We start from the raw sequence: 27,859 nt of genomic DNA, 5'->3' as shown, positions 1-27,859 counted from the left end.
CGGTCTTTGTTTGCCTCAGTGGTCCTCTAGTTTGTGATGTCTTAGAGGCCCCACCATACAGATGCAGGGTCATTTGCTGAAAACCTGTTTTTCAGCTATATACTGTAACATCAGTGAGTTCTTGCTCTGTTTGCACAGGGCTCTATCTCCTCTTCTGTAGGCGTCCTTCTTGGCCTGGCTGTGAACGATGGCTTGCTACAGTTGTATGTGTAAGAGGTTGTGGTTGTTTGGTTTATGTACGATCAGCTTTTGTGAAGGCGTGTGTGCCAACCAAAACCTTCCATAAACCTTCCAGACTTACTAATTCTTTTTTTTTTAGTACAAAATCACTTTGTTAGCCTAATGATGAAGAAGATTGTGTTGGTCTCAAGCAAGGGCTGACCATGCCCTAATCTGATGATGCACTCTACGTTCTTTCTACTCGCTCTGACCTCGGAGTCTTACTTCATGTCTTAGGACAAGATTTCCCATGTATCTGTAGAACTTAAAATAATCGGTAGCAGTTGGCTAATCTCCAGCTGGTCCTAACCAGCTGCCCTGATCACCCCTATGACTTCCTCTCTCTCTCTCTCTCTCTCTCTCTCTCACACACACACACACACACACACACACACACACACACCACACCCCTACAAATACCTTCCTCTTGCCGCTAATGAACTAGAGCATCTCTGACTACGACTGACATTGGTCCCTTGATTTGCTCTCGTTGCTCGTGGAGAGAACAGACTGGACAGAAAGCTGGTCGGTTGCAGTCAGCCTGAACAGCAGACTAAAGACGTTCTGCAGAACATAACACCCATATATACACATATTTAACTGTGATTTCTATAAGGACACATTGTCAGAGAATATCAAGACTATTTTCTTTCCGAAGAAGCGCAATTTACGGGGGAATATAGACGAATTTGGTAGTGTAAAGATGTGCTGTAAGTTCTGTCCTGTGAATTTCAACCTAGCGTGACATCGATTAAAAAAAACTTGCGATATGTAAAAGTTAACCAATGTCAAAGCACACTTCCCAATTTCCGGGGTTCGCAGACGCGCAGTCAGCCAATCAGCTTTGCTCACGCGAAAGGCGAGTGCGGTTGTGAGGCTGATATTCAAATATAAGTGTTTTTGACAGTGGCCGTCAAAGAGCAACTTTAACTGCACTTAATGTACTCGTCCCCCATATCAGCGACGGAGAAACATGGCCAGAATGTCTCTTATTAACTAATGTACTGTCATGTTTCTGGAGAGGCGTTGCGTATGCCATTGTACTGCTTTATTGCAGTAGCTAGCTGGCTTTTCAGAAAACCTCAGTGAAAACTGCGTCTAGCTAGCTAGATTGACACTAGTCTCACCATGAGATTGTCGGCATTTCTGTTTAAGGACGTTTCATCAAAGATAGAGTACTACTCCAGATTTTCGCCGTCTCCACTGTCGATCAAGCAGTTTCTGGAATTTGGTAAGTTGCTTTGGCCGGACAAAGGATGCTTGCTAACTACAGGTTATGAATTATAGCATTAGCCTGCTAGCTAATGACGTCCTATCCTGGAGGACTTTGGAATTGTTAGCCTATGGTTGCCAGTACTCCGCTAATGCTCCATTCCCAAGAGAGTGTGCATGCAGCTATTCACGGACTGGCGACATTAAATATTTGCGAACGGAGGCTCATGCTGGTATCGAAGTAATGCTGTTGCGTCGGTCTTTTGGAAGTGTCGCAGACTGATGCAGAGGGATAAATGAGACATAACAGAAGAATTTTGCCTAAAAAATCTTGACGCCAGACATCGGGGTTCTTAAACTCGCCTTGCAGAACTTGGACCAGGAGGCTGACCATTTAGCATATCAAATATTTGCTTCAAGTCACGTATACGATGTTTGTCGGCGTACAGGTGCTTCACTAAAACACTGCTTGCATTTCCCCGCTGCTTGATCAGAGTCTGCTAGGCTGGATGTCCTTACATGCCTCTTCTGGTTGCTGTGCTGGTGTTTGTTTGTTTTTTTTAGTGTTTTAGTCGTTGTTCACTGGCCTGCCTTTTGCTCTTACCGGTTAAACGAGCATGGATATTTTTTTTTTTTTTTTTTTTTTTTTTTTTTTTTTTTTTTTTTTTTTTTTTTTTTTTTGGTGTGTGTGTGTGTGTGTTGTTTCTAAGCTTGCCCGGTAACAGATATACAAAGAGTACGTTTTCTGCTGAATCAGTCTGACTAGATGGCTAATAGATTTCGTCATATCTTATTAATACTACCCCGGGTTCTTGTAAAATTGCAGTTTGAGCCTGTGTGTGGAGGGCAGACTTCACTCCCTGTCACTTTCCCTTTCTGTGGCCTGTTGGAGAGCTTGCTGTGTGAAACGAAGCACTTCGATGCGCAGGGACCAAAACAAACTGATCTATTTTCATTGATGGGTAAAAAACAGAGGGCTTCAGTTCTACTCAGAGGCCTAAATCATAAGACTTCTAAATGTTTATGACAATCATGTTGTCATCTTGTTCCTTGAGCAAAACTGAAATGTTTACATGGTCTCCATCTTCTTTTCTTCTTGTTTAAGAACAGTTCAGTACATTATGCAATCTAAAATAATTAATGTATCATAATCTGTCAGACACCGACTGAACCTACTGTTGGATTGTGTTACTGTGTAAATGATGATTTGTCTGGGAATTCAGCCATATATGAGTAACGTGACACGGGTGATTGTTTAGTTCTTGGACTAGTTCACTCTTCTGTCACAGCTGTATAATTGATGTGTGCGTTATGAGTTGCCTACCTTGTCATGCATTTTAATAGGGATCTAGTTGGTGTGTGAACACATGCGCTTATCACACAGTTGTTTCCTTTTGGGGTGATGGGGGAAGGACCTGAGCCATAGATTCTGATGACTCACCCCCCCCAGCTAAACACCAGTGGGGATGAGTCAGCAGTAAAGTTGTGGCAGACAAACAAGCTTCCTTCATTTCCTTTGTCTTTCCACCCATGTGCCCCTTCGTGTGTGCCCCCTCGTGTGCGTGTGCTTCCCAGGCCGGGACAATGCGTGTGAGAAGACCTCGTACATGTTCCTGAGGAAGGAGCTGCCGGTGCGGCTGGCCAACACCATGCGCGAGGTGAACCTCTTGCCTGACAGGCTGGTAAGCCAGCCCTCGGTCAAACTTGTGCAGAAATGGTGAGTGGTACCCAGAGAACAATGGCAAATAACTGTACACAGTTACAGAGAGCAGATTCTTGCTACATAAACTGTTTAATGAAGTGGACAGTTTCAAGTGTAATGAAACTGTTTTTGTTTGGTTTCGGTTACAAACAAGCTTCCTCAGTACATGAACACTATCCTAGACAAAAATATGTTCATATATTATTTCAATCTCATTTGACTAAATAAATCTCTAAGTCTGTCGAAGAATTCACATGAGAACAACACCAGTTACCAAATATAACGGATAAAACCCATTTTTTTCCATCAAAATCAGATTGCATGTCATCAAAAGTAAAGGATAAAATATTGCTTGACTGCTGAAATCACTGTGTATGCAAAAAACATGTTTGAAAATATAGCATACTAAAAAAAACAACCCAATGATGTTAGAAAATGTAATCAAGAATGTGGAATAGTAGAATATCAGTTACATACTGTAAAATAGTAGAAATAAAAATCCAAGCATATACATATTTATGCTTATTATTATAAACATGTAGTATATATTTTTATTTAAACAAGTACATATAAGTACATCTATATTATTATAGATTACCAGATGAGGGGTAAATGGTTGAATATTGTTATGCTTTATTCTGACCAAAATTACTTTCTTGGATGGTGTGAACACTGGCATTGTTCCAAACACCTGCAGAAAACTCACCTGGAGCGTCAGAGACTGGTCACGGTCCTCACAGCACACAAATCAAAGATGTAGTGATTTGTAAAAGAACTCATTTATATATTGTAGTCTTCAGCATCATACTGTAGCTTTCAAACTAACCTCCCAGCTGTGGTTTTGCTGTTTTTTAATCATTTAAAAAAAACGTCCTTAGGTACATGCAGAGCTTTTGGGAGTTACTCGACTATGAAAACAAGAGCCCAGATGACCCACATGCCCTGAACGAGTGAGTGCAATTTTTTTTTCTGTACCTTGATTGTATTTTCACTTTATTTTTGTTTTCAGGTGCCAGGGTCCAGTGCGTTTGCCTCCTGTCTGCTTAGGCATTGAGTTACAGGAAGGTGACCTATGGATGGAGTGAACACAGGAGAAGATTGTAATGTTGAAGGCAGTCTAGGATACAGCAAAGCAAACCCCTTACACATGTAACAAAAAAAACCTCATGGAACCAATTCTCCCACTTATGAGGGCAAACATTCATAATATAGTAGATCTGTCTGACTGAACATGACAGAGGATTTAGTCTTCTAAAGATCTTTAGATAGCTGATCATCTGTATGCAGACTGTTTTAATTCAGTAGGCATGGAAACTTGCATACAGTTATACCTCATTAATCATTAAAGAAGCAGATTTTGTACAGATTATGTAATGTTGAGGTGCAAATTTAGGGTCAGCGTTTGTCTTGCTATCGCTTTTTGTTTCATTTCCTCCTTCTTGTTGGACGTCAGCTTGCTCGCTGTGCTTTTTTGTAGCTTCTTGGAGGTCCTTATTGAGGTCAGGAACCGGCACAATGACGTGGTCCCCACCATGGCCCAGGGTGTCATTGAGTACAAGGAGAAGTTCGGTTTCGACCCGTTTGTCAGCTCCAACATCCAGTATTTCCTGGACCGTTTCTACACCAATCGCATCTCCTTCCGCATGCTCATCAACCAGCACAGTAGGTTCCTGGGACGTCCATAACCTGGGACGTCCATAACCTGAGGTGTTCATTACAAAAACAAAACAACAACAACAAATAAGTAAATAAATAAGTTGTCACTGTTTACTGCAGCACTCCTCTTCGGCAATGACACAAACCCGGCACACCCCAAACACATTGGCAGTATCGATCCTGCGTGCTGTGTCTCTGATGTGGTCACCGGTAAGATGCTACTTTGGCCTTTCGGCTCCGCCTCTTTGATTTCTCTCTTGCGGATGCATTTCTTCTCCGCAAGCTGAATCTTAACCTTTGACTCTCAGATGCGTATGAGACAGCCAAGATGCTGTGTGAACAGTACTATCCTGCTGCCCCAGAGCTGAAGATCGAGGAATTCAATGGTACATGATCCACGCAGTGTTGGGCGACATGGCAAAAAAAAAAATTAGATTGTGATGTATCAAGATGCACGATTCGTATCATGATGTTTCGTTTTTCTGAGGTTTAACTCCTGGGATCAGATACAATATATGAATAAAATTAGTTTAATCTCATTTAATAAAAAGCTATGAAAAATGTCTAAATAAACTTATAAAATAAAATTATTGAGTAAAAACAATCATGATTATAGCCTAAAGCCACATGATGTTTACAGGCTTTTTATAACTGATGATATAAATTATTTTACTTTATGAAACATGCCTTTAATCAGTGTTTAAGAAGTACTAACTTTACCCAGTATATGTTCAGAAAAACAATAATATTGCTATATCGCTTAGCCCTAGTCTTCGTTGCACGTTACTGTGTATCAGATTTGCTTTTTCAAAAACACAGTTTAAATGTAGTTTTAAACTTACAATTTGCCCATCTTATATAAGCAATGGCAAAATAAATGAATAATGAATGTGTCTCAACTGATGATGTTAAAATAATGATGCAAATGTTCTGCTTTTGTAGCTAAGGCACCTAAAAAACCCATCCAAGCTGTTTATGTGCCCTCTCATCTGTTCCACATGCTGTTTGAACTGTTCAAGGTGAGAGGTTTGAGCCTGTTTATGTCCACTGGTTTCTGGAAAGACATTAGGTACAGAAATCAGTCTTGGTCGCACATGATTTACAAGATGCTTACATACTTATACTGCCAATGATTAATACACATGCTGTCTTTCCTCTGAACTTTCTTTTCTTGATATTGATTATTATCTCTAACAGTTAATGCATTGAAAAACCTTGGGCATGTAGAAAAGCTAGCTTAATAAACGGCAACAGCAATCTAGACTCTCTGTGAGTAAGGATACAGTATGGGCAATGGTGATGTATAGGTCTGTGCAACCCTGAACATAACACAGATGTATTACACATATAGGCCCGTAGGCTTTTTTCAGGCTGTGTGTCTGCGTGTGCAGAATGCAATGCGAGCTACTGTTGAGCACCACGAAGATGACAAAGATGACCTTCCACCTATTAAGGCAAAGGTTACCCTAGGGATGGAGGATCTGTCCATAAAGGTCAGTCCCAATCTGAGTGGGTCCCCTCTGTAACGTGCTATTATCATTACTTGGTTTACACAGGCACATTTACGTAGCGTAGCTGATCGGATCCAGGGTTTATCTGATAAAAGCACATTTGTAGCAAGTACAAAAGTATAGAGAAATGAACTGTGGCAACTCTGAAGACTGTTCATAGAGGAAGAAAAACAATAACTAGACAGTACAGAAAATGCAGATATTATGACAATGGGTACAGACAGGGACATGGGCAATACGATTAGCATACAAAAACTACACCCACGAGGTATGTATGTATATAGGGGTGTACATTTGTATATACATTAAAACTTCATATGCATGTATCAGGTGTGCCGTGTACTGTCATGTGCAGAGGACCTGGAGAGGAAGGGTGAGCATATATGGTGTTGGGATTGTATTGTAAGTACAAAGTATGTGTTGCTTGCTTTAGATCAGTGACCGGGGTGGAGGCGTGCCTCTGAGGAAGATTGACAGGCTCTTCAACTACACCTACTCCACTGCACCAACCCCCAGCCTGGACTCCAAACGAGTGCCCCTGGTAAAGGAAAAGCACATTAACCAGCTATGATAAAAACAACGTGCTGATCCTGAAGCCCCCCCCCCCCCCCCCACAATTCTGCACATGCAGGAAAAGAACCTTTCAGACTAACCTTACTGTTCCTCATAATTCCTCTTCCTGTCTTCCTCAGGCTGGGTTTGGCCATGGCTTGCCCATCTCCAGACTGTACGCACGCTACTTCCAGGGGGACCTGAAGCTCTACTCTATGGAAGGTGTAGGGACAGACGCGGTCATCTACCTGAAGGTGGGCTTGGCTTCTGTCTTCACTGGCTGTCCTCTTTGCCATGCGACGAGCTTCGTAACGGCTTCTTCTCTCCTTAGGCTCTCTCCAGCGAGTCATTTGAGCGCCTGCCAGTGTTTAACAAGTCAGCCTGGCGCCACTACCAAGGAGGGCCTGAGGCTGACGACTGGAGCAACCCCAGCAAGGAGCCGCGGGACGCCTCCACGTACAAGGAGAAAAGATAATTGCCACCCTTCCCCACGCACCACTGCCTGGCACCGGGCCTACTGCCCCTCTACCCCACCCCTCCTTCAGTTTTACTCTAGTTTCTGTTGCTGTGGCAACAACACATCAATGCCAAGTGTTCTGTGCTTGTCAGCATTCCCTGAGCAGAGCCGAAACGAGCCATGCGTCTTAATGCACCCTCTGCTCCTTCTTCCTCGGTACAGCATAACACATTGGTTGTAGTGCCCCCTTGTGGCGTGGTCCGGAGAGGCTGTGGGAGGCAGGGGAGAGTTCTGTGTGTGCTCGAGTGAATGGGGCCCCAGGTTCGAAAAGTGCCACATAATTGGGCCCCTGTTTGCTTCCTCTGAAGAGCCAGGGAAACCAGGCTGCTGGTGTCTCAGAGGGCTGAGGCAAAGCACTTTTCATTTACTGTCGTTGGGAGATTCACAGGTGGGAGAAATATAAAGTCTGCTGTTTCCTTAACAACAATCACCAAGAACCGTTCCATCTGACAATAGGGAATCCTGGTTGTGTTTTATTTGTAAGGCACATGAGTAATTTTGAAAAGCAAAATTTAGCAAATAGGCAAAACCAAATGTTATACATAGAATTAAATGTCATATAAAGAATTTATAAAATTCTAAGCACTATGTCAAGTATAAACCACTTGTTTGATATGCATTTGGCTGTAATTTCAAGTAATGTGTAATAATTATACAAAGAGATGCCACTGCCACTTTTAGAAAATTCTATAAATATCCGAGACCTTTCAGGGCATTAGAAATCCTTCAGACTCCATTTACCTTTAGGAGGGTTCTTTTTCCCAAAACCATTCTGACTCTTGGCTTTCTTTTACACTAATGAAGACAATGACCCGGACAAAGTGAGCAGTAGAACGGAGTGTATGTGTTATCAAAGCCTCATCTTACAGCAGCCGGTTTAAAATGATAGAAACATTAATGTTTACAAATCTTGTTACCCTCTTTGAGTTTTTTGTGAATCAGTAGCCGCTGAAGTGTAACAGAAGCACCACCCCTCCACCAATGTCTCCATCCATGGCCAGCATGCCAGTTTGATCAATGCAGAACTGTGGAGGAGGCCTTCACAAGTGGTGTTCCTGTGGTTGTAAGCTAGCGATGCAATCATAGATGTTTGGTTCTTATGGAGGAGTTCATTTTAAATAGAAACACAGGTGTTTTGTTTCCCCCCCCCCCGCCTTTTATCTACTTGGGGGAGGGGGGGGTATTTTTCCCCCAAACCCATTCTGACTCTCCGCCTTCTGTTACTTCGTACACTGACGAAGGCGCCAGCAGAACAAAGTGTACACAGCACCACCTTCCAATTCTTTTATTTTATTTTTTTTCAGTTTGCAAATAAAAGCCTTCTGGTGAAAGGCCTGCTGAAACTCAAATCTGTCTTATCTTACAGCACTCGGTTCAAAGTGATAGGAACAGGAAGTTATGTTTACAGATCCGTACAGTCAGCACGAAGGGCCGTTACCCTCTGGCTGTAAAACTGCAGTGGAGCAGAAGCTTTCCCCTACACCTCCATCCACTGCCAGCATGCCAGTATGATCAGTGCAGAGCTGTAAAGAAGGAGGTCTTCACAAATGATGTTCCTGTGGCGGTGGGCTAGCGATGCAATCATAGATGTTTGGTTCTTACGGAGGAATTTCTTTTAAAATAGTAACAGGGTTTTTTCCTCTTTTTTTTATGCCTCAGAACATCACTTTTATTTTGCTAAAAGTTCATTATTGGCTTGCTGGAATTCCCTTATTTTTTCCTCCAATTCTCTGCGCACATTTTAGAGTTTTCTCAGGACCTCGAGTTATTTTGGAAGTGCATTTATTTGAGATGAATATTCAGTTTTTTTTATCTGTTGAGGAAAAATTTGTTTTTGAAAGACGATTTGAAAATGTGCTGATATTTATTGAAAACTGCAAATCTTTGTAAAAATGGTTAACATTCTAATTTAAATAAGTCATGCAACTAAAGTTGATGTTGCAAATAATGAGTGAAAACTAATATTATGCACTTACAAATGTGGCAGCATTCCTTTATTGTAGCCCACTATTGTGTCTTTGGTGAGGCTGTTCTTTACGGAGAGTTCTCAGTACAAAATGAAATGGTGGTTCTTGTATCTCATTTTGTTGTAGAGATATAATTCAGATACCATTCTAAGCTCAACTAGTGCTGAAATAAGTCTTTAGTTTGTGACAGTGAGAGCTTGTTTTAGTTTTGTTTGCTGTTGTCCCAGATGAGGAATCATTATGGACCTTACAGTGTTTTGTGGATCTTTTCATTCAACTGGAGTTGAAGTGTAAGTCATTTAGAAAAAACTATGTGCTCTTCAGAGCAATTTAATATCTCCTATTAGTGGAGATAATGAAGAATTAGATGACATGAAACCAGCATGAACTTAACCCATTTTAATGTACACAACCCAAATGGAAATGCTTTTCGATATGTTCATCACAGGGCTGGTTTTCCCAGCATAGTTTTCATTGCACAATCACTTGTACAGTTTTGTGTAGTGCTGCTCATGTAATGGAGCTGTAAAGTCTCCCTAGATCGTTCTGTCCTTCTCGAAGCAACACTGTTCCTGTTTTGACTGCTTAAAAAAAAAAAATAAATAAAAATCAGGCATCGCTGATTTACCCAGTATGACCTTGTTGTGTTCCAGTGTGTATATTCTCCATCACCGTACAATAGGTGAATAGCAGCTGTTTGGTGGTTGAGTATTAGTACTGCTGGAAATGTCCTGTCCTAATCTGACGTTTCTAATATTTCCAGTCTTCAGTGGATGTTCACCTACTCCAATCACATAATGCAATGATGTTGTTGATCTGTTCATTCTTATCCCAATCTAAATTCAATAAAACAAAAAAACCCCACCCACATTCCTGAGTGATGTTTTCTGATCATTCTGATTTTTTTTATTTTTTATCTTAATATTCAGTTCATCCAGACTCCGGCATGTTCTCTGTGATATATACTTTATTTACATTTAGAAGCCAGAAGTAGAAAATAATATACCAACAAAAGGACACATTAAAAGGTTTGTACAGAGTGCAAGCTTACATAGAGTGCATGCCCTATGACATCTCTAGGGGAGCGTTGCATGAGCGTTTGGTATGGGGTACGGCGCTGGGGAGTGGATAGCGATTCTAACGGTTCTGTGTTTACAGGGAAAGTGCTGGCATTCATACAGAGGTGACATCCTTAGCTTCCCCTGCCCTGTCAGAGGATAGCAAATGTGTGACCTGGAAGTTCCGAAAGTCCCATGAGCAAATTGAACAACCAACAATTAAATTCCTGCAGAGGCCTGATTACATAATCAGTTTGATTACTACTTGCCACAGATGTCAAAAATGTCATTTTGATACCGAGCAGGAAGGAAGAACATTGACAGAACACTTGAGAACTGATCAATGTATATAGTAAAGCAAAAACACCTGTTAATAGTTCCCCATTCGACAAATTTGTTAGTGACACACTTAGATGACCAGGGTTGTGACAGATGTGGCTGTCAAGACTTATAGCTTCCAGAGTTCCTTTAATATGCAAAAAAAAAAAAAAAAATCTCCAGCCCAAAGGTGGACAAACAAGGATGTACAGTACATTACAAGGAGAGTCCAACCTGAGCACGAGGACAAATCAGCTGGATAGTCCATGCCCTCTTTTAACCCCATCCTCTTAAATTTGCTCTCTCTTAAGGAGAAGAGGTCAGCAATGGCTTTCATATGTACTCTATGTAACTGGTAAAGCACATCAGGACTGTTTGTCCTGTATTGCATCAGTATACATATGTAATTCCCATGGAGATAATTGTGTGAACTGGTCATCACTGCCGACGTGTACACAGGTAAAGAAGGGAGGGGGTGGGGGGGTGGGCTGCCTCTCACTTCTCATCCTCATCGCCCTCACTCATGCTACTGATGGAGGCGGAGGCACCCTTTGGCGAGGAGGGTGGTGATGATCTCGGTACCGCCCAGCGGGAAGGAGGAGATGGAGAGCGGGACGGAGACAGCTCCCGAGGGGGGCTGCTACAGGGCGAGCCACGGGGCGAGAAAGCCTGGATCATACGGCCACTCCGCTCCTGAAACATCTGCTTCTGAGAGGGAGAGGGGGAGGGGAGGGGAGCAAGCATGATAGACAGCCCAGGGAGTCCCTCAAGCTTGGGGGACCACTGCTGTGTACACAATATCATCAGATTACGGTTTTGTTCTGTTCGTTTAACATGGGTCAGATCACGCTTCCCCATATGTTAAATAATATTCTTTTACACATTATTCTTTGTTCTAAGAATAAAAATATTGACGCCTCCGTGCAGTAATTTTTGTTGAAAGAAGTGCAGTATTGTAGCATTACAGTGGTACAGTAATGTACAGCATCCTAGCTTGGGTAAATGGAGAACAATGAAGGGCTTAGGCCTCCCCTGCACCTTCTGACTAATGGCAGGACTCACCCATGTCCCGTCAGGGCCGAAGAGCTCCAGGAAGTTGCCGATGAACTCGCGGGACTTCTCCTCCCACTTCTGGATGAGGTCGTGGCTCTTCTCTTCCACCCGGTACACAAAGTGCTTGGACTTCTCCTCCACCGTTCGCACCTTTTCCTTCATTCTGTCCACCTGGTTCTGCAAGCGGTATTTCTTCTCCTGGCAAGGTCATTGGCAAGCATGGCTCTAGTCAGCAGTTGGACCGAGGGCAGCTAGGAGCAATTCACCCTACTGTCCAGAGGCCGCTAGTTCAGAGCGATGGCCCGCTTTCCCTGTCTCGATCACTGCGAGGCTAGCCAATCACACGAGTCTGTTAGATCACATATACAGGAATGGGCAGGTAACGCACTCCTCGAACTGCGTTCTGCTGTCCAATGACACTGAGCAGCAGTTCAAATGCAGTGACAGGCTTCATGTGTCTCAGAGGAAACACGTTAGCTCAGAAGCTCTCAGGCTGATAGCTATTAGGCAGTAGAAGGAGAGCTAATTTGCGGGTTGGGATTAGTGACAAATTGAGAAGGAAATAAAAAGACGAACATTAAAAGAGGGATCTATTTGTCAGCACTGGTATATTTACATTGATATAGCTGACATTCAGCTCCTTGGCTGTGTATCCCCTCTGGAGATTGCGTCTGGCGTAGACGTCGTAGTCCCTCACTATACGAGTGATGAGGTCGGACGTCGAAATCCCCTCTGTCCTTTGAGTGGGCACAAACATACCTGAGACACTCACATGTGTTAGATCAGGCTCGACACACACGCACATGCACACACATGCACAAACACCTACACGTCAACTTTAGAGAGTTCTTTCCCCTCACCTGCATCCTTAATATGCTTGTACACATCCTCAGATCCTGCCGAGGAGTATGGGATATCGTCATGAGCCACAAAGTCAATCTGAGGAAATTTGAAGCCATGAATGCACAAGTTCAAGAGGGAAACGTCAAAGACGTGATGCGAAAAATGCAAAAGACGCACCAGCCAGCCAGACCTTAGCCTACTTTACGGCATGAAGTGTAGCAGAAGGGACCCTAGCGCTAGTTCGAAGCGGAGGAGGTTTGTGTCAGCAGATCATTTTGAACCGTTCCAACTGACCTTGTGTTTCTCCAGGAACTCCTGAGAGAGAGTCCAGGGTGCGTCACGCACCACCTCGTCCACGTAGCGGCAGTGGCGCAGGGCTTCATAGCGCTCCTCTTCCGTCATGACCGTGAAGCCCTTGTACTTGTGGGTGAGCTCGTCGCTGCACACTATGCACACAAATACAAAGCCCAATTTTACAGGCAGGTTTGGATGGAGCGCGGAAAATGACGGGGTACGTTGGGAGCACATACCTCCAACAATAAGGTAGGTGTTGGGGAAGAGGTTCTTGGCTTGCATCAAAGCGCGAGCATGGCCCGAGTGGAAAAGATCAAAGATCCCGTCAGCATAGACACGCACAGGCCTGTCTACTGTGGACAAAAGAATGAAAGTTTTTTTTAAAAGTGGAAACAAAAAGTGTATCATGTTTCTTTTTTTTTTTTTTAATATACTTCCACATGCTATCCACATCTATAACAGTCTTTCCAGTCTCTTTTTGCTTCGTTAAAATTCTTACTAAACACTCGACAGACCCCTGGTGTGTCCCTGTGGTGTGGAGCCTGTTTCAACAGTCCTGCCTGGAAAACCTGGGTCAGGGAGACCCTGTGCCAATGAGCGCCGCCTCCCCCTGCCCCAGAGGCGGCCGGAGCTCGCCTGGAATCTGCATATGCCTGACTTTGAGTGACCTTAAGAGCTGATCCAGCTCACTGAAGGGAAAGAAGGAGATATGGCTGGACAGGGTGAGGAAGAGGAGGATGCAAGGCGAAGATGAGGAAGTGCCGACCGACCAGGGGTGCCGAGCCGGGCCTGTTCCACAGTCAGTTTCTCATGGGGCGCTCGACACTCGCAGCTCGTCTCCTTGGCGAATATAGCAGGCTGTGTGAGTCTCTAAAGGGGTAACAGGAATGAACGAGACAAATGTGTGAGAAGAAAGGTAACTCAAAGCTCCCAGCTCAATCACTAATCAGCTGCTTTTTTACATGATTTCCACTTTTTCTTCTATGCCAAACATTACTACATGTACTGTCAGAACAGACCATATCGGGCTTAGTCTGTGATCATGGAGTAAGCTGTGAATTTGACCACAACCTTCCTTTTGTTACTGGAAGGTCCTCTGGGGTGGGAGTGCTTTAGTGTGTGGGTTAAAAGCACCTTGAAAGGTTAAACCAGCCCCCCCTTTACCCCTTCCATACTGCATTAACCTCCTCTTAAATACCCTTCCTGTGCATAAGCTAATGGGAATTACTTCCCACTATATTGATTGGCCAGGGTATCTCCATGCTGTGGATTGATCCTCTTGCTAACAGGTTCTCTGTGGGAAGCAGCGTCTGACGACAGACCATTCCAGGCCACAGCAGAACAAGGCAAGAGAAAGACCCATGCATACGATGAGACCGGGATGCTCAGACAAACCGATCCCTAACTGCCAGGCAAGTTCCAGGGATGAGAAACAGGGACCGTAAACAGTGAGCGGAGGACGGCAGAGATGCCACAGTGAAGTGGGATGAGAGCAACAGAGAGATGTCTCTGCAGTAAAACACACAGTGCCTGCTAACAAAGAGAGCATCCAAACAGCTCCGCTTCAAACGGACATCGCCTTTGTGTCCCTGCACACAAAGAGCAGATTAAATAAAATGGCTAAATGTCTTCTGAATTCTGCTCTCAGCAGGAAGCTCACTTGATGGCGACCATCTATTTACTTGGTGCCGTCTGAAGTGAAACATGCACGGTTGCATCATCTGATTCCACTTTCCCAGTACTTTCATGTGATTAATAGTAGTAATGTCTTCTAAGGTAAATCACCATGATACCAATGACGCTGCAAAAAGCGTCAACAGATGAATCCTGTGTCCCCATAACAACAGGGAAACAGGGCTTAAAGGACGTTAAGGACCATTCCCAGAATCCTGCGCAAGGTGAGGGGGAGGAGCTACAGATAAACAGTCAGGCAATCTGCAGAGTGAAGAAAGCAAAACGGTGGCTGCCTAAAACGCCACTGTATTGCAACTCTGGCACTGAATGACAATTGGCACATGCACAGATCAAAGAGGCTGCAGGCAACAGCCGTGGCTCGTCCGGGCACAATGCTACTTCCGCCACACCACTGCACATCGAGTGACTCTTTTTCTGCTGGAGTCTGACCTACGTCTAGAAAATAACCAACCCCTCTGCCAGCGACACCGAAGACAAAGAGTAAGAGACTGCCGATATGCCTCTCCCTGCCTCCTCCCCCTGTCCACAGACACACTGACACAGCACATGGCCGAGGCTCTCTCACCGTGCGAGGCTGGGGGCATGTGTGTTCCAGCTCCTCCATTTTCGCCAGGGGCTCCAGAGATAAAGGGCAGGGGGTCCTCCTTTCTCTTACTCAGCATCAGTTGTAAGCCGCCGTTTTTCTCCACCCTTAGCTGTTACTGAACCTGCTCCGCGTTGCCGTCCTCCTGTGAGCCAAAGCCTTGCTCCCGCCCACACTCCTCTTCTTGCCTTCTCTGGCCCTCCCTGCTCAGCCTCCCCCCCACCCCACCTCTGGCTCAGTCTACAGAGAGGACAAGAGCCGGCAAGCTTAGCTAAGCAGCCTTTTGCCGTTTTAGAGGACCACCATCGCTCACCATCACAACAAGGAGAAAGGCTTCTGGATTGGGCGAAAATCATAGCAGGGAAGAGCCAATCAGCAGACACGGTATCTTGTCTGATTTACATAGGAGCCTGTGACTGGATGGGGAGGCTGTAGCGCCATCACTACCCATAGGTAAGTGATGACCCTCCTGTCTAAATCAGATTGTTGCATCACTATTCTAATCAGCGTTGCAATGCAGATAATTGCAACACAAGTTATCGTCACCTTGGAATTTATATTTATATATATATATATATATATATATATATATATATATATATATATATGCAATTCTATAGTCTAGCATTTTGACTTCCATCATCAGTCGTTAGAATAAAATTTCTACCCGAGTAATGTAACTATATAGCCTAAACATCCACGACCAAAACCTTCCATGAAATTCATGGTTACAATACCTTTCACAATAACTGATAATAAGTAGGTTGTATTTAGTTTTATTTGAGTTATGGCTTAATCTAAAATCCGCAAAGCACCTGAGCTAAAGTGTATTTGCGAAAACCTTTAATGTTTGACGTTTTTGGAAAAGAAATATCTTAATTACCCGTCTGCCAGCACTTCACGACCGCCATATGGCAGCGCATGTCAAATACAATGGTCTCGATCTAAATTCTGATTGGTCGTCCAGCCTTTGCGACATTTCCGTCGTATGAGTTTCCCCGGGAAGACGGTTTGGCGCGTAGTTTGTTGTTTTGGGTCCTTTCGCTAGTATATTTTTGCACTTAATATACCGTATATAGCTGCGCCAGATGGCTCCCGTTTCAAATCCAGAAAAAGACACAGACAGTGGAGATTACGGTGAGCATTTATAACAGGTTATGTCGAGTCCGCCGAGCTAAGTTGTAACATCTCAATGTCGTTTTCTGGCACAAGCGCGCTGCTGGGTTGCTAGCGTTAGCAACCTAGCTAACTGTTTTGGCCGGCTAATGTGTACATCGACACGCTAATGTTCGCTTTTGACGTGGGCTACAGTTTGTGACGGTGATGGTGCTATAACGTGCCTCGACGCTAACCAAACCAGCTGGTGTATGCGGATTGACTTTCTCGCAGATGGCGCGGACAGCTGTGGCATTGCCGTCTCCCGCTCCAGGCGCGAGAAAAGGGAAAAGGTGGGCCGCAGGTCCGCCTTGGAGCAAATCAGAAAAGCCAAGAAGGGCGAGAAGCTCAAGTATGAGGTGAGTTAGCTGGCCTACGCGTAGGTGGTGCTCGTCTCCCCGCGAACGCTTATTAAACCGTATTCGGTGCAGGTAGAGGACATCAAAAGTGTGTATGAAGAGGTGGATGAGGATCAGTACTCAAAGATGGTACGGGAGAGGCAGGACGACGACTGGATCATTGATGACGGTGAGTTTGCCTGAGTTTTTAATTGTGTGTAGAACTGCTATATGTTACTTGTGTTTGGTTGACGAACCTCCAGTGTGTATCATTTGATGAACAATTTCAGCGAGAGGCTGTGTGTGATGACACTGTGAAAATTGTATTTTTTTTTCTACGATGTTTGTAATGGTTTTTGTACATGTCTTCTGTGTCAGATGGAACAGGCTACGTGGAGGATGGCAGAGAGATATTTGATGAAGATCTAGAGGAGGACGCGTTGGAGAAAGGCCCTAAGAGTAAGCAACAGGGGCTGCTATGAACAACAGCCATGGTTCAGTCTGTCCTAAAGTGGCCAGCAATAACAACGTGCACTGATTTTCCTTCGAACAGGCAAATCAGGTGGTAAAGGAGGGGAGTCAAAGGACAGCAAGAATGCTAAAAAAGTGGCCGTCAGTAAACCCAACAATATCAAACGCATGTTCATGAACAACAATGTCAGAAAGCCTGTGGAGGTGAGTTGCAGTAGCCTCCTGTGTTGGACATTATTAATAATGATAATGCGTTGAATCATAAATGTCGTTGCTGACATTACTCCTTGGGAGCTTCACCTCTTCTTTATTTTGTGGGTCTTTTTAGAAAGATGTGGACCTGTCAAAAGATGATCTCCTGGGAGATATCTTGCAGGACCTGCACTCTGAGGTGACTGTCTTTGAATATTTATTAATTCTTTTTTTAAGCCTTTTTGTGGGGATGATTATGGTGAGCATTGAACTGCTTTTATTGAATGCTTCCCCCCCCCCCCCCTTCTCATCTAGAAAGCGGTTGTTTTTACCCCGCCACCGGTCAAACTCTTAAAGAAAAAGAAAGCCCTGACGTCTCCCATGAACCCGTTTTCAGTCCAGCTGCGAATGTCCCAGGTGGGTTGGGTCCTTGTGTTGTCCTCCTCCATTTCCTACATCGCATGTTGTTAAAGTTCTCATAAATGAAACAAGTACTTTCTTAAAATAGCTGTTTTTTTTCCCCACTTTTCTCTATTTTCCAAGCTAACTTCTAAGATCTCCTTTCGTCCCGTTCCAGGAGCCACCCGCCGGTCCTTCGGTGAAGCCCAAGAGCACATCTGTGCAACCTCCTCCGTCTGATGTCCCGTCAAGGCCGGTACCTAAACCAGCCCCTTCTGTCCTGCAGGAAAAACCCAAGGTGGAGGAGACGGAGCAAGGTATCCAGCTTTGTCATTTGTGTGGTGGTGTTCATTAGTACCATTTATGCAATTAAATGTGCTTGATCCACTTTTCCATTCTTTAAAGGCAATGTTTTTTTTCTTTCTTTTTCTCCTTGTAGCTGTTGATCCATTGGAGTTTGATGAGATGGATTTTGATGAGCCAATGGAGCAGGAGGAAGTCGTGTCCGTTAAAGCGGAGGCTGAGCCTGAACCTGTGGCCAATGTTAAAGCAGAACCAAAAACTGAAGCCTGCAGTGAAGTGTTGCTGTGAGTCTGCTCACGCAACTTAACCTGTAGTTGAACACTAGCACATCACCAACCGTGCTGACGTTCGCTGCCCTTCCATCTGCAGATCAGGCGTGCTCGGAGCCTCCTGCTGGGAGAAGATGGAGGAGGAGCCTGAGGAAGCTCCTGTGGAGGTGCAGGTGGACTCTAGTCAGCTCCCCATGGTGGAGGGACCCAGTGGGGAAATGGTGTTCCGCTTCTACTGGCTAGACGCATTTGAGGACCAGTTCAGCCAGCCAGGTAAGGGGGGGGGGAGAAACTGTGCCAAGTGACAGAGGCAGTAGCTTTTGGCTCCGGTCAAGCTAATGACCTCAGGGGCAGTTGCAGAAGTCTCTGAACACCCCCGCCCCCCCCAGGGTTTTGCTTTCGTGTGCGATATATTTGCTTATTTGATAAATGTTTATCTGGGCTGCAGGTGTGGTGTACCTGTTCGGCAAAGTGTGGATTGAGTCAGCCCAAGCCCACGTCAGCTGTTGCGTGGCTGTGAAGAACATTGAGAGAACTATGTACTTCTTACCACGAGAACATGTGAGTTCATACATGCACTGGAGAATGTTAAATAAATGTGAAGTTTTCAATCCATATAGTGTGTTTATGTGGAATACGGTGTTTTGACTTTTTTTTTTTTTTTTTTACTACTTTTTAAAAAACATTTGTTCAACAGAAAGTAAACCTGGTGACTGGTGAGGAGACGGATGTCCCTGTTGGAATGATGGACATTTACCAGGAGTTCAACAGCCTCTCGGAGAAATTCAAAATAATGAAGTTCAAATCCAAAGTGAGGGCTCCCACGCCTATACGTGAAGCGTAGCTCTGTGCTGACTCCGCAAACGTATGAAACTTGATGGTGTCGCGCTTGATGTTTTTCAACAGAAAGTGGAGAAGAATTATGCCTTTGAGATTCCCGACATTCCGACGCAATGCGAGTACCTGGAAATTCGATACTCTGTGAGTAGATGAACTTAGCCGGCTCTGGTACACGCATTTTCTCCACCCGACGTGTGACCGGAAGTACTGGATCGCCCTCTGGTTTTAAAGGTGTGTGCGTGTGGTCCTCCTAGGCTGAGATGCCCCAGCTGCCGTCAGATCTGAAGGGCTCCACCTTCTCGCACGTGTTTGGCACCAACACGTCCAGTCTGGAGCACTTCCTACTCAGCCGGAAGATCCGTGGGCCCTGCTGGCTCGATGTTAAGACCCCCCGTGAGTGATGGCGAGTGCTTTCGTACCCAGGCCACGGGAACCCCTGGTCCAGAGTTTCGCTTAATCGCAGCTCCTGTCACACCTGCACTAGCATTCAGGAACACTTGGCTGGGAGCAGGAACAGAGAATATTTGGCCAGCTCGTGGGTCTGGAAAATGCAGTTGTCTAACGCTAAATGTGTTCATTAAATGAGTTCAAATAGAAAAGCTCATCCTAGCGTAGATGCACCTGGTATCATTTGAGCAAGAGTAAAAGTCTATTTTCTGTTAAAGTTGTTTTGTTTAAAAATTAATTCCAGAGCTCAGCAACCAGCCTATGAGCTGGTGTAAGGTGGAGGCTGTGGCTCTCAAGAGTGACCTGGTGACGGTGGTGAGAGACCTGCCCCCTCCTCCGCTGGTCGTCATGTCCATCAGCCTGAAAACGGTCCAGAACCCAAAGTCCCACCACAACGAGGCAAGTGCGCGTGCCTCCCTGTTCTCATTGACGGCGTGAGAGCACCCCCCCCCTTTCAGGTCAGCGCGTGACCTGCTGTTCTTTCGCCTGTGCGTGCAGATCGTCTCGTTGGCTGCGCTCATTCACTACAAGTTTCCCCTGGACAAAGCCCCTCCGCGAGTCCCGTACCAGAACTATTTCTGCGGTGAGTCGACGTCTCTATCATGTCTTTGGACATCCGAGTTCTGCTGCAGACTTGTCTCCTCAGTGCTGCAAAACAGCACGGCCAACAGTCAGATCTGCAAACTGACCTTCGTGTCGCATCCAAATAATTGTTAATTTGTCCGCATTCCTGTTCCCAGTGGTGAGCAAGCCCAACGATTGCATCTTCCCCTATGACTTCAAGGAAGCAGTCAGGAAAAAGGTGAGGTAGCCCTTCTCCGCTCGTGCGTGGTGCCAGCAGCGGGTCGGCTTCAGCGCGTCTGACGATGGGGAACTTTTTTGCCCTCTGTTGCTTCCCCAGAATGGGATGGTGGAGATCGCGGCGACCGAGCGCACGCTTCTGGGCTTCTTCTTGGCCAAGATGCACAAGGTCGACCCGGACGTTTTGGTGGTGAGGGCAAACTCATCTACGCCGTGTCACGAAGTGACAATGCGACTGTAGGTGCTCAAAAAAAAAGCTCCCTCCCCAATCCTCTAACTCCCAACCTTTCAGGGGCACGACATATTGGGCTTCGACCTCGAGGTCCTGCTGCAAAGGATCAACACATGCAAGGTTCCCTTCTGGTCCAAAATTGGGCGACTCAGACGAGCCAACATGCCCAAACTCGGGGTGAGCGCAACCCCTGCGATCTGTAGCAGCTGTACGTAGCTTTCACATATGCCACCCTGACCGACTGCCTCTCCCTCAGGGCCGCGGCGGGTTCGCGGAGAAGAGCGCCGCCTGTGGCCGTCTAGTGTGTGACGTGGAGATCTCCGCCAAGGAGCTGATCCGCTGCAGGAGCTACCACCTGACCGAGCTGGTGGCCCACATCCTGAAGGCCGACAGGGCCGTGGTGCCTCCAGAGAACATCAGGAACTTGTACAGGTCAGTGCAGAGCCTCCGACGTGACAGACACTTGAGCCACTTGGCTCCATCCGCCAATCGACTCTTCTGACGAGCTTGAAGACTGTGGCTGGGTGTCGTGAGACTTGAGTGATGGCCCATCAGCGCCTCCCCCAATTCTCCTGCTACGGCTTTACATGTCTCCTTTCAAACAGAACGACTCATTGGATAATTCACTGCTCACTGGTTCATTTGAATTCCTCTGTCAAACGGTTTGTCATTTTGTAAGTCACTGCACTTACGTTTACTGCAAGAAAGCAACTTTGTTTGTTCTGTTTTGTGAGTTTGCCATCTGGTGTTGACCAGAGGAGGATGCGTTCCCCTTCTGAGTTGCTGTTCCTCTCAGGTTACTCCCTGATGATCTTGGGGAGTTTTTCCTTACCACTGGCTTGCTTTGGCTTGCTTAGTAGGGGCCTGGACCCAGATTTTCTGTACATCTGCAAAACTACTTTGTGGCAACACATAATACAATAAGATAAAACACTCTTGCAATTTCTGTCCGGATAAATAGTGTTATAAAGAAAAAGATCTACGTCAAATACTTTGAATTGAAAAGAATTAAATAATTTCCAATTGGTTGTTTTGTGAGCTTTGTGCTGGTGATGTAAGTTAATTGTTGATGCACTGCTTTACTTTTATAGGGTTCAAAGTTCAAGGTTGTAATGTGTCCCCCTTGCAATTCTGGTGTGAGAATGTCACACTGGCCTTCAGAAAGCTATTGTGTACCTGCGACGGCATACTCTCTCTCCCTCTCTCTCTCAGTGACTCTCCTCACCTGCTCTACCTATTGGAACTCACCTGGATGGATGCCAAGCTCATCCTCCAGATCATGTGTGAGCTCAACGTGCTGCCGCTGGCACTGCAGATCACCAACATTGCAGGCAATGTCATGGTAAGCCCTGCCCCCTGTGCGTAAATGCCGTGGCAAGCCCCTCCCCCTGCAATTGTTGTGATGTAAGTGAAGCAGTGTTTGTTGAGGGTTGTTGGCCACCTGCACGTCTCAGCCCCAGGAACGTCGTATCCTGCGTGTTGAAGGTAGAGACGCCACGCTGTCGTTTAGCCTTTAGCCAGCGTTCCTTCCGGTTGCCAACAATGGGGCGGGTGGTGGGTGTTCGGAGTAGATCAGTCAGTGATCATCTAATAAAACGTAAATAAACAAAAACTCCTTCCACCCTGATGTCTCCGCTCTCTGGCCAGTCCCGCACGTTGATGGGCGGTCGCTCGGAGAGGAACGAGTACCTTCTGCTCCACGCGTTCTACGACAGGAACTACATCGTTCCAGACAAACAGTTCTTCAAAAAGCCTCAACAAGACCTGGTTGGAAGCCCTTTTTCTCCCCCGTTTTTAAAGCATTTCATCAAGTGTGTGTGGGTGAAATTAATTAATTAATTTATTTATTTTAATTTAAATTTTTTTCTGTTTTATCCTCTCCCATGTTTTAACTCCTTGCGCTGGCTGGATTGCGGCTAGGGTGAGGATGACGATGTGGACGTGGGGAAGAAGTCTGGTAAAGTGAAGAAGAAGGCGGCATACACTGGAGGACTGGTGTTGGATCCCAAAGTTGGTAGGTGTTCTGTGGGTGTGGGTGCAGGCGTGGGTGCGAGTTTTCCTGAGGGATTGTCTTCTGCCTCCAGGTTTCTACGATAAATTCATTCTGCTGCTGGACTTCAACAGCCTGTACCCCTCCATCATCCAGGAGTTCAACATCTGTTTCACCACCGTGCACAGAGAGGCCCCTGGTTCCCGCAGAAAGACAGTGGTGCGTGTGCATGTGTGTGCGTGTGTGTGCGGCGGCAGCAGCATGCGATTTGCCATGTGACCATAACTGCACACATGCTGGCAGGAGGAGGACGCCAACGAGATTCCAGAGCTTCCTGACCCCGATCTGGAGTTGGGCGTTCTTCCCAAAGAGATCCGTAAGCTGGTGGAGCGCAGGCGACAGGTCAAACAGCTGATGAAGCAGCCTGACCTGAACCCTGACCTCTACCTGCAGGTGAGCGCCTCTGTCGGCTGCACCCGCTGCTCTCTCTCTGGGTTACCGGTCCCTTTTTTTAACATTTCGGTCGAACTTTTTCCTTATGTGGTCCTGTTCCGCAGTATGACATCAGACAGAAGGCGCTGAAGCTGACTGCCAACAGCATGTACGGCTGCCTGGGCTTCTCCTTCAGCCGCTTCTATGCCAAACCGCTGGCTGCACTGGTCACTCATAAGGGTAGAGAGGTATGTACCGTTCCTTGGGGAGACACACAGACGCACGAACACAAATGGGACATGCTTCACAGCTAAGGGTTGCCATGACGTTGTGGACGTTGAAGTACTTGCATTTAACCACAAGAGGGCAGCAAAAACGCTTTTTTATCTTCCCCCTCCCCTCCCACTGCTTCTTAGCTCTTTGGCTCTGGTTCCACTCAACCTGCGGTGAGTCAAATACACATTATGTTTTGCCCCCACCTCCCCTTTGTGGATTAAATGTTAACCAGCTGGTTGACGTTCTCTTGCCCCCTTTATGCCATCAGTGGCTCGGTGGCGTAATTGGCACCCCCCCCCCCCCAACTCCTTCCTCTGGAGGCGCCGCAGCCCTCTGACAGAAAGCACCGCGCAAGCGCGGCCGTTTCGATCGCCTGCTCCTCTGCGGCGACAGGGAGTCGTCCATCACGGTTCCTTCACGCTCACGCTGATCTCGCCGTGCAGGTGCCGGCCCCGCGCCTCACGTCTGGTGCCATCCTGGTGCCTCTGTCTTGCTCTTTCTGTCCACACACACACACACACACACACACACACACACACAGCTGTCAGATTCCTGCTGCACGGATCTCGAGCCGGGCGACAGCCCATGTCGCGTCCTTCCTTTCTCCTGCTGCAGTGCAGCTCTCAGGATAAGGGCGGCCAGTCTGCTTCCACCACACTAATTACTCTAATTACTCCCATTATGATATGCTCACACTGCTGTCAGTTGGCATGCTAGGCCCCTACCCCCCACTCCACTCCCCTCTTCATAGACTGCCTGCTAAACCCCAGCCATTACAGAGTCAGGGTGATGTGCAGGTCCCCAGTAGGACCAGTCTCGTCCCCCCGTCAGCAGGGCAAGCGTAGGGTAGCCCGATAATGTCAGACAGACTGTATTGTAATTATATTTCTGCATATTGTGATCGTGAGAGATCTGGCATGCAACAACCCTCCCAAAAAGTCTGTTTAATAGCCACACATACATAAGTTGAACTCTGGTGGCGGAGTGTGAGAGTCCATGTCTTGGTGAGTTCAGTGAACTTGTCCCGAACGAGCGGGGTTTTTTTTTTTTTTTTTTTTTTTTCCCCCCCGTCTTTTTCCTGTTGCGTGTTCTCCGTACGGAGAAATCCCCCTCCAGGCTGGTGGCGTTTACGCCAGCGGAAGAGCGGCGGCGTCCGTGGCGCTTTGACCTTTCTGGAGAAACATTTGTTGTGGCGCAAACGCCGTGCGGCTCCGGCGTGTCGAGCGCGGTGGCGGGGGTGGGACCCGGGGGGTTAGTGTTACATGCCGAGGACGGCCTGCTCTGATTGATGCCGTCCTCCTTTATTTTGAGAGCCTTTGTGCCGACGCCGGTGCGAAGCCAGGGCGGAGTCAGCTGGTCGGGGGGGGGTGTTTACAGCTCCTGTCGCGTCAGGCTGCTGATGGTTCCGGAATGTTAGTGAGCTCGACCTCTGGCCCCACCCGCGTCCCGCCACACAGGCCCTGCTCAGAGAGTTTAAAGGGGCCCATGGACTAATCCCCAGGATCCCAACTCTGCCCCTCTCAAATGGAGGGAGGAAGATATGATGGGTGTATCTGTCACTTCTGTGCCACGCTGTTATTCCGTACCCACTTTTGTCAGCCATGGAGGTAATTTTTAGCCTTCCAGGAATCAAAATATCTGACACGCACACACACACACACACTCTACGACCCCGATGGTTATCTGCTGAGCATTTGCTCATGATGCTGCCGGACTTCCCTAACAGCGGCGGGGCCGTGCGTAGCGCTGGCAGGGCTGGGAGGAGCTCTGCCGCACTCTCAGCCTGTAGCACTTTATTTGGAATTTTTGAAAAACATTTTTATTTTAACCTTTTATTTTTGCTTCCTGCCCAGTTAAATTCTCTCTGAAGCCCTCACACGCATCCCCAGCCTGAAGAGCCTGGAGGTTCGCAGCCTGTTCCCCATTCTGGATGCTTGTGACGTGTCTGAACGCCGGTGCACTTGGGACGCTCGGGATGAAGGTTTGCGTGTGCGGCAGGCTGCTCAGTCACTGATGCACCTGTGTGCTGTTAGAGGCTCTGACCTTTCCCCTTGACCCCCACAGCCCTGTACGCACTGTGCCGTCCCTCGTCTGGGTGATGTCTACGAGAGGATGGGTTCGGCACTTCAGTGAACACGGGAGCACTAGTCTTCAGTTCTCTTGTAAAAGCCCTGACTTGTGGATGGTGTGTCTGCTTGTCAGCCAAGAGATGATTCAGAGGGTTTTTGTGTGTGTGTGGGGGGGGAGGGGGTTGGAGGTTTAGGGGCAGGGGGATGTGTGTGGATGCCTGTGTTGGCCTGCGTGAGACCACTGGTAGGAAACAGGATCTGATTAATATGTTTGTGTTGGGCTGGAGACCTTCTGCAGGAGGCCTGCAGTGAGGAATGTGGCTCTCCGTTGTGGGGTATTTATACCCAGCTAGAGGCTTGGCTGCCCCGTAACCCCCTCTGCCCAGCGTGCCGGCCTGCTCCGCTCAGTGATTTCAGGCGGTTGTGTTAAATCAAAAGGGGGATTTGTGGGGATATTTAACACTGCAGAGCTTTGGTTCCATGAGAATAGGGCTGCGGAATCTGGCCCATGTAACATGAGGTTATCGAAATAGTGTGTGTGTGTGTGTGTGTGTGTGTATTTACACATAATGAACTAATAAACATGCACATGTGTGCGTACACACACACTCACACACAACCCGCACCACTCAGAGAAGCCGACAGAGAGATGACAGCAGACGTAGGTCATCCGGACCGTGCGGCGCAGCTCCAACTATTCCAGGCGGAGGACTGCTGTGCTTTTTGTCGGTGGGGCTTTTCCAGGCCCTGGCCAGCAGATGCTTGCCTATGCGAGCTTTTCCATGGCCATCAGGGGCTTAGAACGCATGCTGTTGCAGCTCTTCCGATGGCACTTTCTGCCGATGGCTAGCTAATTCTATCAAATGAGTTTCATAGCAAATTGGTTATTAAAGTATTTTTTGTGGCTGTTTAGTGGCACTGACCTGCGCTGGTTTATTAGAGTGAGGAAGAGGTGTGTCCATTGCTAGATTTATGATTTCTAGTTAGATTTATGGTTTATGCAAATAGTACACTTGTTTAAATATGCATGAAGTTACGAACTGATGTTGTAAATGTCAATCGAGGCTCTTGGTGGTTGTGGGGTAAGTTGTACCTGACCTCACTGCGCAGAGCAGCAGGGAAATTGGGGTGTCTTTTAAAACCTGTACTTGTGCCTCGGTGGGGTTGTCCTGCCCGGACAAAGAGCCAAATCGGTCACATCAGAGTTTGGGGTTTAGGGCACGCTAGCGCCAGCCATTCAATATCACACAGTCCACATAATAAATGATGGTGTACTGTCTATGTAAATGTCTCATTTGTCCTAACGATACACTTGACGACTGGATCTGTGAGATGCTGTTTAATGTCTTTGATTCTCTCGCTTGTGGTTAGTCACTGCTAGCACTAGGACTTCATTTTAAATCGATGCTTTTGGAAAGTCATGCACGCACGTGGTCAGTACAGTCCAAAATATTTAGGCTTCCAGAAACAACCTGTAGGCAGCAGTCATTTACTTTTGAGCCAGAATGATGAAGGGGAGCTTGATTTTGTTCTTGGAGAAAGCAGCGGAGTTTCACCCACCTTTCTGGAGAAGGGGGGGGAAAAAAACAGCCCAGGCCTTGTGTGCTGTTGGTAAGGGTGCGACCCCAGATGGTGCAGCTGACTCAACCCACCCCACCCCCTGCTGTGAAGTGTTTGGTTAGACTTGGATGTGTTGGACGGTATGTGTTTAAAGATGAGAGAGACACCCCCCCCCCCCCCCCCCCCCCCCCCCCGAACCCTGGTCAAACGACTTGTCTTTCAGCGGGGATGCTTCCCACCTAACCTCCGCATACCCAACACCCCTTCCGTCTCAAGCTGTCCCCACTGTCGTAACATGCTGGCCGAGATGGGCTATGGAAAACCTTGTAAGCATACCCAAACTCATCACCATGGAAGCCCCAACCACACACACACACACACACTCGTGCACTCTCACACCCTGCCCTTCACTGCCGTAATGCCTACCTTCTCCTGACTGAACAGCGTGACGAATCCCTCAGCTTTACGACAGCCCGTTCAAGGAGTTTGCACCTGTGCAGGGTCGGCCATTAGCACAGCAAACATTGCCTTCGAGTTGCCACGGCAATTAACAGCAGGCACTGTTGTGCTCGCGAGCTCCAATCCCGTCCAGCTGTCCGGCCGCAACACGCGGGGCAGAGCCGGTTCGTTCTGCTGACACACGGGTATGGAAGCGAGGGGCGAGACACGGCAGAGTAAGCTGCAGATCGTCCCGCGGCAAACTAACGAGCTCGCGGGCGTGTGGGGGCTGCTTGGGTTTTGGGGGTGACCTTGGCTGCACTGGCTAAAGCGGCGGCTCGTTCTGTAATTACTCAGATCTGAGCCCTTCCTTAGCCCCCCCCCCTCCCTCCCCGGAGGCATCTGTCACCTCATAAAGCACGCCTAAGCCCTGCTCGGCTTTCAAGGAGTGGAGCTCCTAGCGCTCT

General features: G+C 46.9%; 3 protein-coding genes across 5 annotated transcripts in view; 2 read left to right on the top strand and 1 right to left on the bottom strand.

Moving 5' to 3' along the window:
- Positions 1 to 1,100: 1,100 nt before the first annotated feature.
- On the top strand, positions 1,101 to 10,206 carry pdk3a (pyruvate dehydrogenase kinase, isozyme 3a). The gene is made up of 11 exons (XM_035526699.1): positions 1,101 to 1,450; positions 3,007 to 3,148; positions 4,012 to 4,083; positions 4,611 to 4,795; positions 4,910 to 4,999; positions 5,098 to 5,175; positions 5,732 to 5,808; positions 6,181 to 6,282; positions 6,734 to 6,841; positions 6,993 to 7,106; positions 7,184 to 10,206. The coding sequence occupies exons 1-11, from the start codon at positions 1,348 to 1,350 to the stop codon at positions 7,325 to 7,327; spliced, it is 1,215 nt and encodes a 404-aa protein (XP_035382592.1). The 5' UTR covers positions 1,101 to 1,347; the 3' UTR covers positions 7,328 to 10,206.
- A 77-nt stretch (positions 10,207 to 10,283) lies between these two features.
- pcyt1ba (phosphate cytidylyltransferase 1, choline, beta a) lies at positions 10,284 to 15,356 on the bottom strand. Of its 3 annotated transcripts, none has more exons than XM_035526702.1 (8): positions 15,163 to 15,356; positions 13,673 to 13,772; positions 13,139 to 13,255; positions 12,903 to 13,054; positions 12,626 to 12,704; positions 12,382 to 12,497; positions 11,775 to 11,963; positions 10,284 to 11,420 (listed from the first exon to the last, which is right to left on the bottom strand). In XM_035526702.1, the coding sequence occupies exons 1-8, from the start codon at positions 15,199 to 15,201 to the stop codon at positions 11,208 to 11,210; spliced, it is 1,005 nt and encodes a 334-aa protein (XP_035382595.1). In that variant the 5' UTR covers positions 15,202 to 15,356; the 3' UTR covers positions 10,284 to 11,207. The 3 variants fall into 3 exon arrangements, with proteins under 3 accessions (XP_035382595.1, XP_035382594.1, XP_035382593.1); XM_035526701.1 differs by having other exon boundaries at positions 12,382 to 12,524; positions 13,139 to 13,252; positions 15,163 to 15,355; XM_035526700.1 differs by having other exon boundaries at positions 12,382 to 12,524; positions 15,163 to 15,354.
- An 811-nt stretch (positions 15,357 to 16,167) lies between these two features.
- pola1 (polymerase (DNA directed), alpha 1) overlaps positions 16,168 to 27,859 on the top strand; it is a 38,889-nt gene continuing 27,197 nt past the window's right edge. The window contains exons 1-26 of the mRNA XM_035526698.1: positions 16,168 to 16,317; positions 16,570 to 16,694; positions 16,767 to 16,863; positions 17,052 to 17,132; positions 17,227 to 17,348; positions 17,473 to 17,535; positions 17,652 to 17,753; positions 17,914 to 18,052; positions 18,175 to 18,322; positions 18,408 to 18,580; positions 18,756 to 18,868; positions 19,005 to 19,118; positions 19,214 to 19,288; positions 19,402 to 19,540; positions 19,839 to 19,993; positions 20,093 to 20,177; positions 20,335 to 20,396; positions 20,496 to 20,585; positions 20,688 to 20,804; positions 20,884 to 21,059; positions 21,840 to 21,969; positions 22,275 to 22,394; positions 22,548 to 22,641; positions 22,712 to 22,836; positions 22,921 to 23,070; positions 23,175 to 23,297. Of these exons, the coding sequence (XP_035382591.1) occupies positions 16,269 to 16,317; positions 16,570 to 16,694; positions 16,767 to 16,863; positions 17,052 to 17,132; positions 17,227 to 17,348; positions 17,473 to 17,535; positions 17,652 to 17,753; positions 17,914 to 18,052; positions 18,175 to 18,322; positions 18,408 to 18,580; positions 18,756 to 18,868; positions 19,005 to 19,118; positions 19,214 to 19,288; positions 19,402 to 19,540; positions 19,839 to 19,993; positions 20,093 to 20,177; positions 20,335 to 20,396; positions 20,496 to 20,585; positions 20,688 to 20,804; positions 20,884 to 21,059; positions 21,840 to 21,969; positions 22,275 to 22,394; positions 22,548 to 22,641; positions 22,712 to 22,836; positions 22,921 to 23,070; positions 23,175 to 23,297 (2,967 nt within the window). The 5' untranslated portion in view covers positions 16,168 to 16,268. The remainder of the gene's footprint in view (positions 16,318 to 16,569; positions 16,695 to 16,766; positions 16,864 to 17,051; positions 17,133 to 17,226; positions 17,349 to 17,472; positions 17,536 to 17,651; positions 17,754 to 17,913; positions 18,053 to 18,174; positions 18,323 to 18,407; positions 18,581 to 18,755; positions 18,869 to 19,004; positions 19,119 to 19,213; positions 19,289 to 19,401; positions 19,541 to 19,838; positions 19,994 to 20,092; positions 20,178 to 20,334; positions 20,397 to 20,495; positions 20,586 to 20,687; positions 20,805 to 20,883; positions 21,060 to 21,839; positions 21,970 to 22,274; positions 22,395 to 22,547; positions 22,642 to 22,711; positions 22,837 to 22,920; positions 23,071 to 23,174; positions 23,298 to 27,859) is intronic.

Source organism: Electrophorus electricus, chromosome 5, assembly GCF_013358815.1.
Source record: "Electrophorus electricus isolate fEleEle1 chromosome 5, fEleEle1.pri, whole genome shotgun sequence".
Taxonomy (NCBI): Eukaryota; Metazoa; Chordata; class Actinopteri; order Gymnotiformes; family Gymnotidae; genus Electrophorus; species Electrophorus electricus.
Note: the sequence above shows the minus strand (reverse complement) of the source record. Positions and strands in the feature narration are given on the sequence as shown.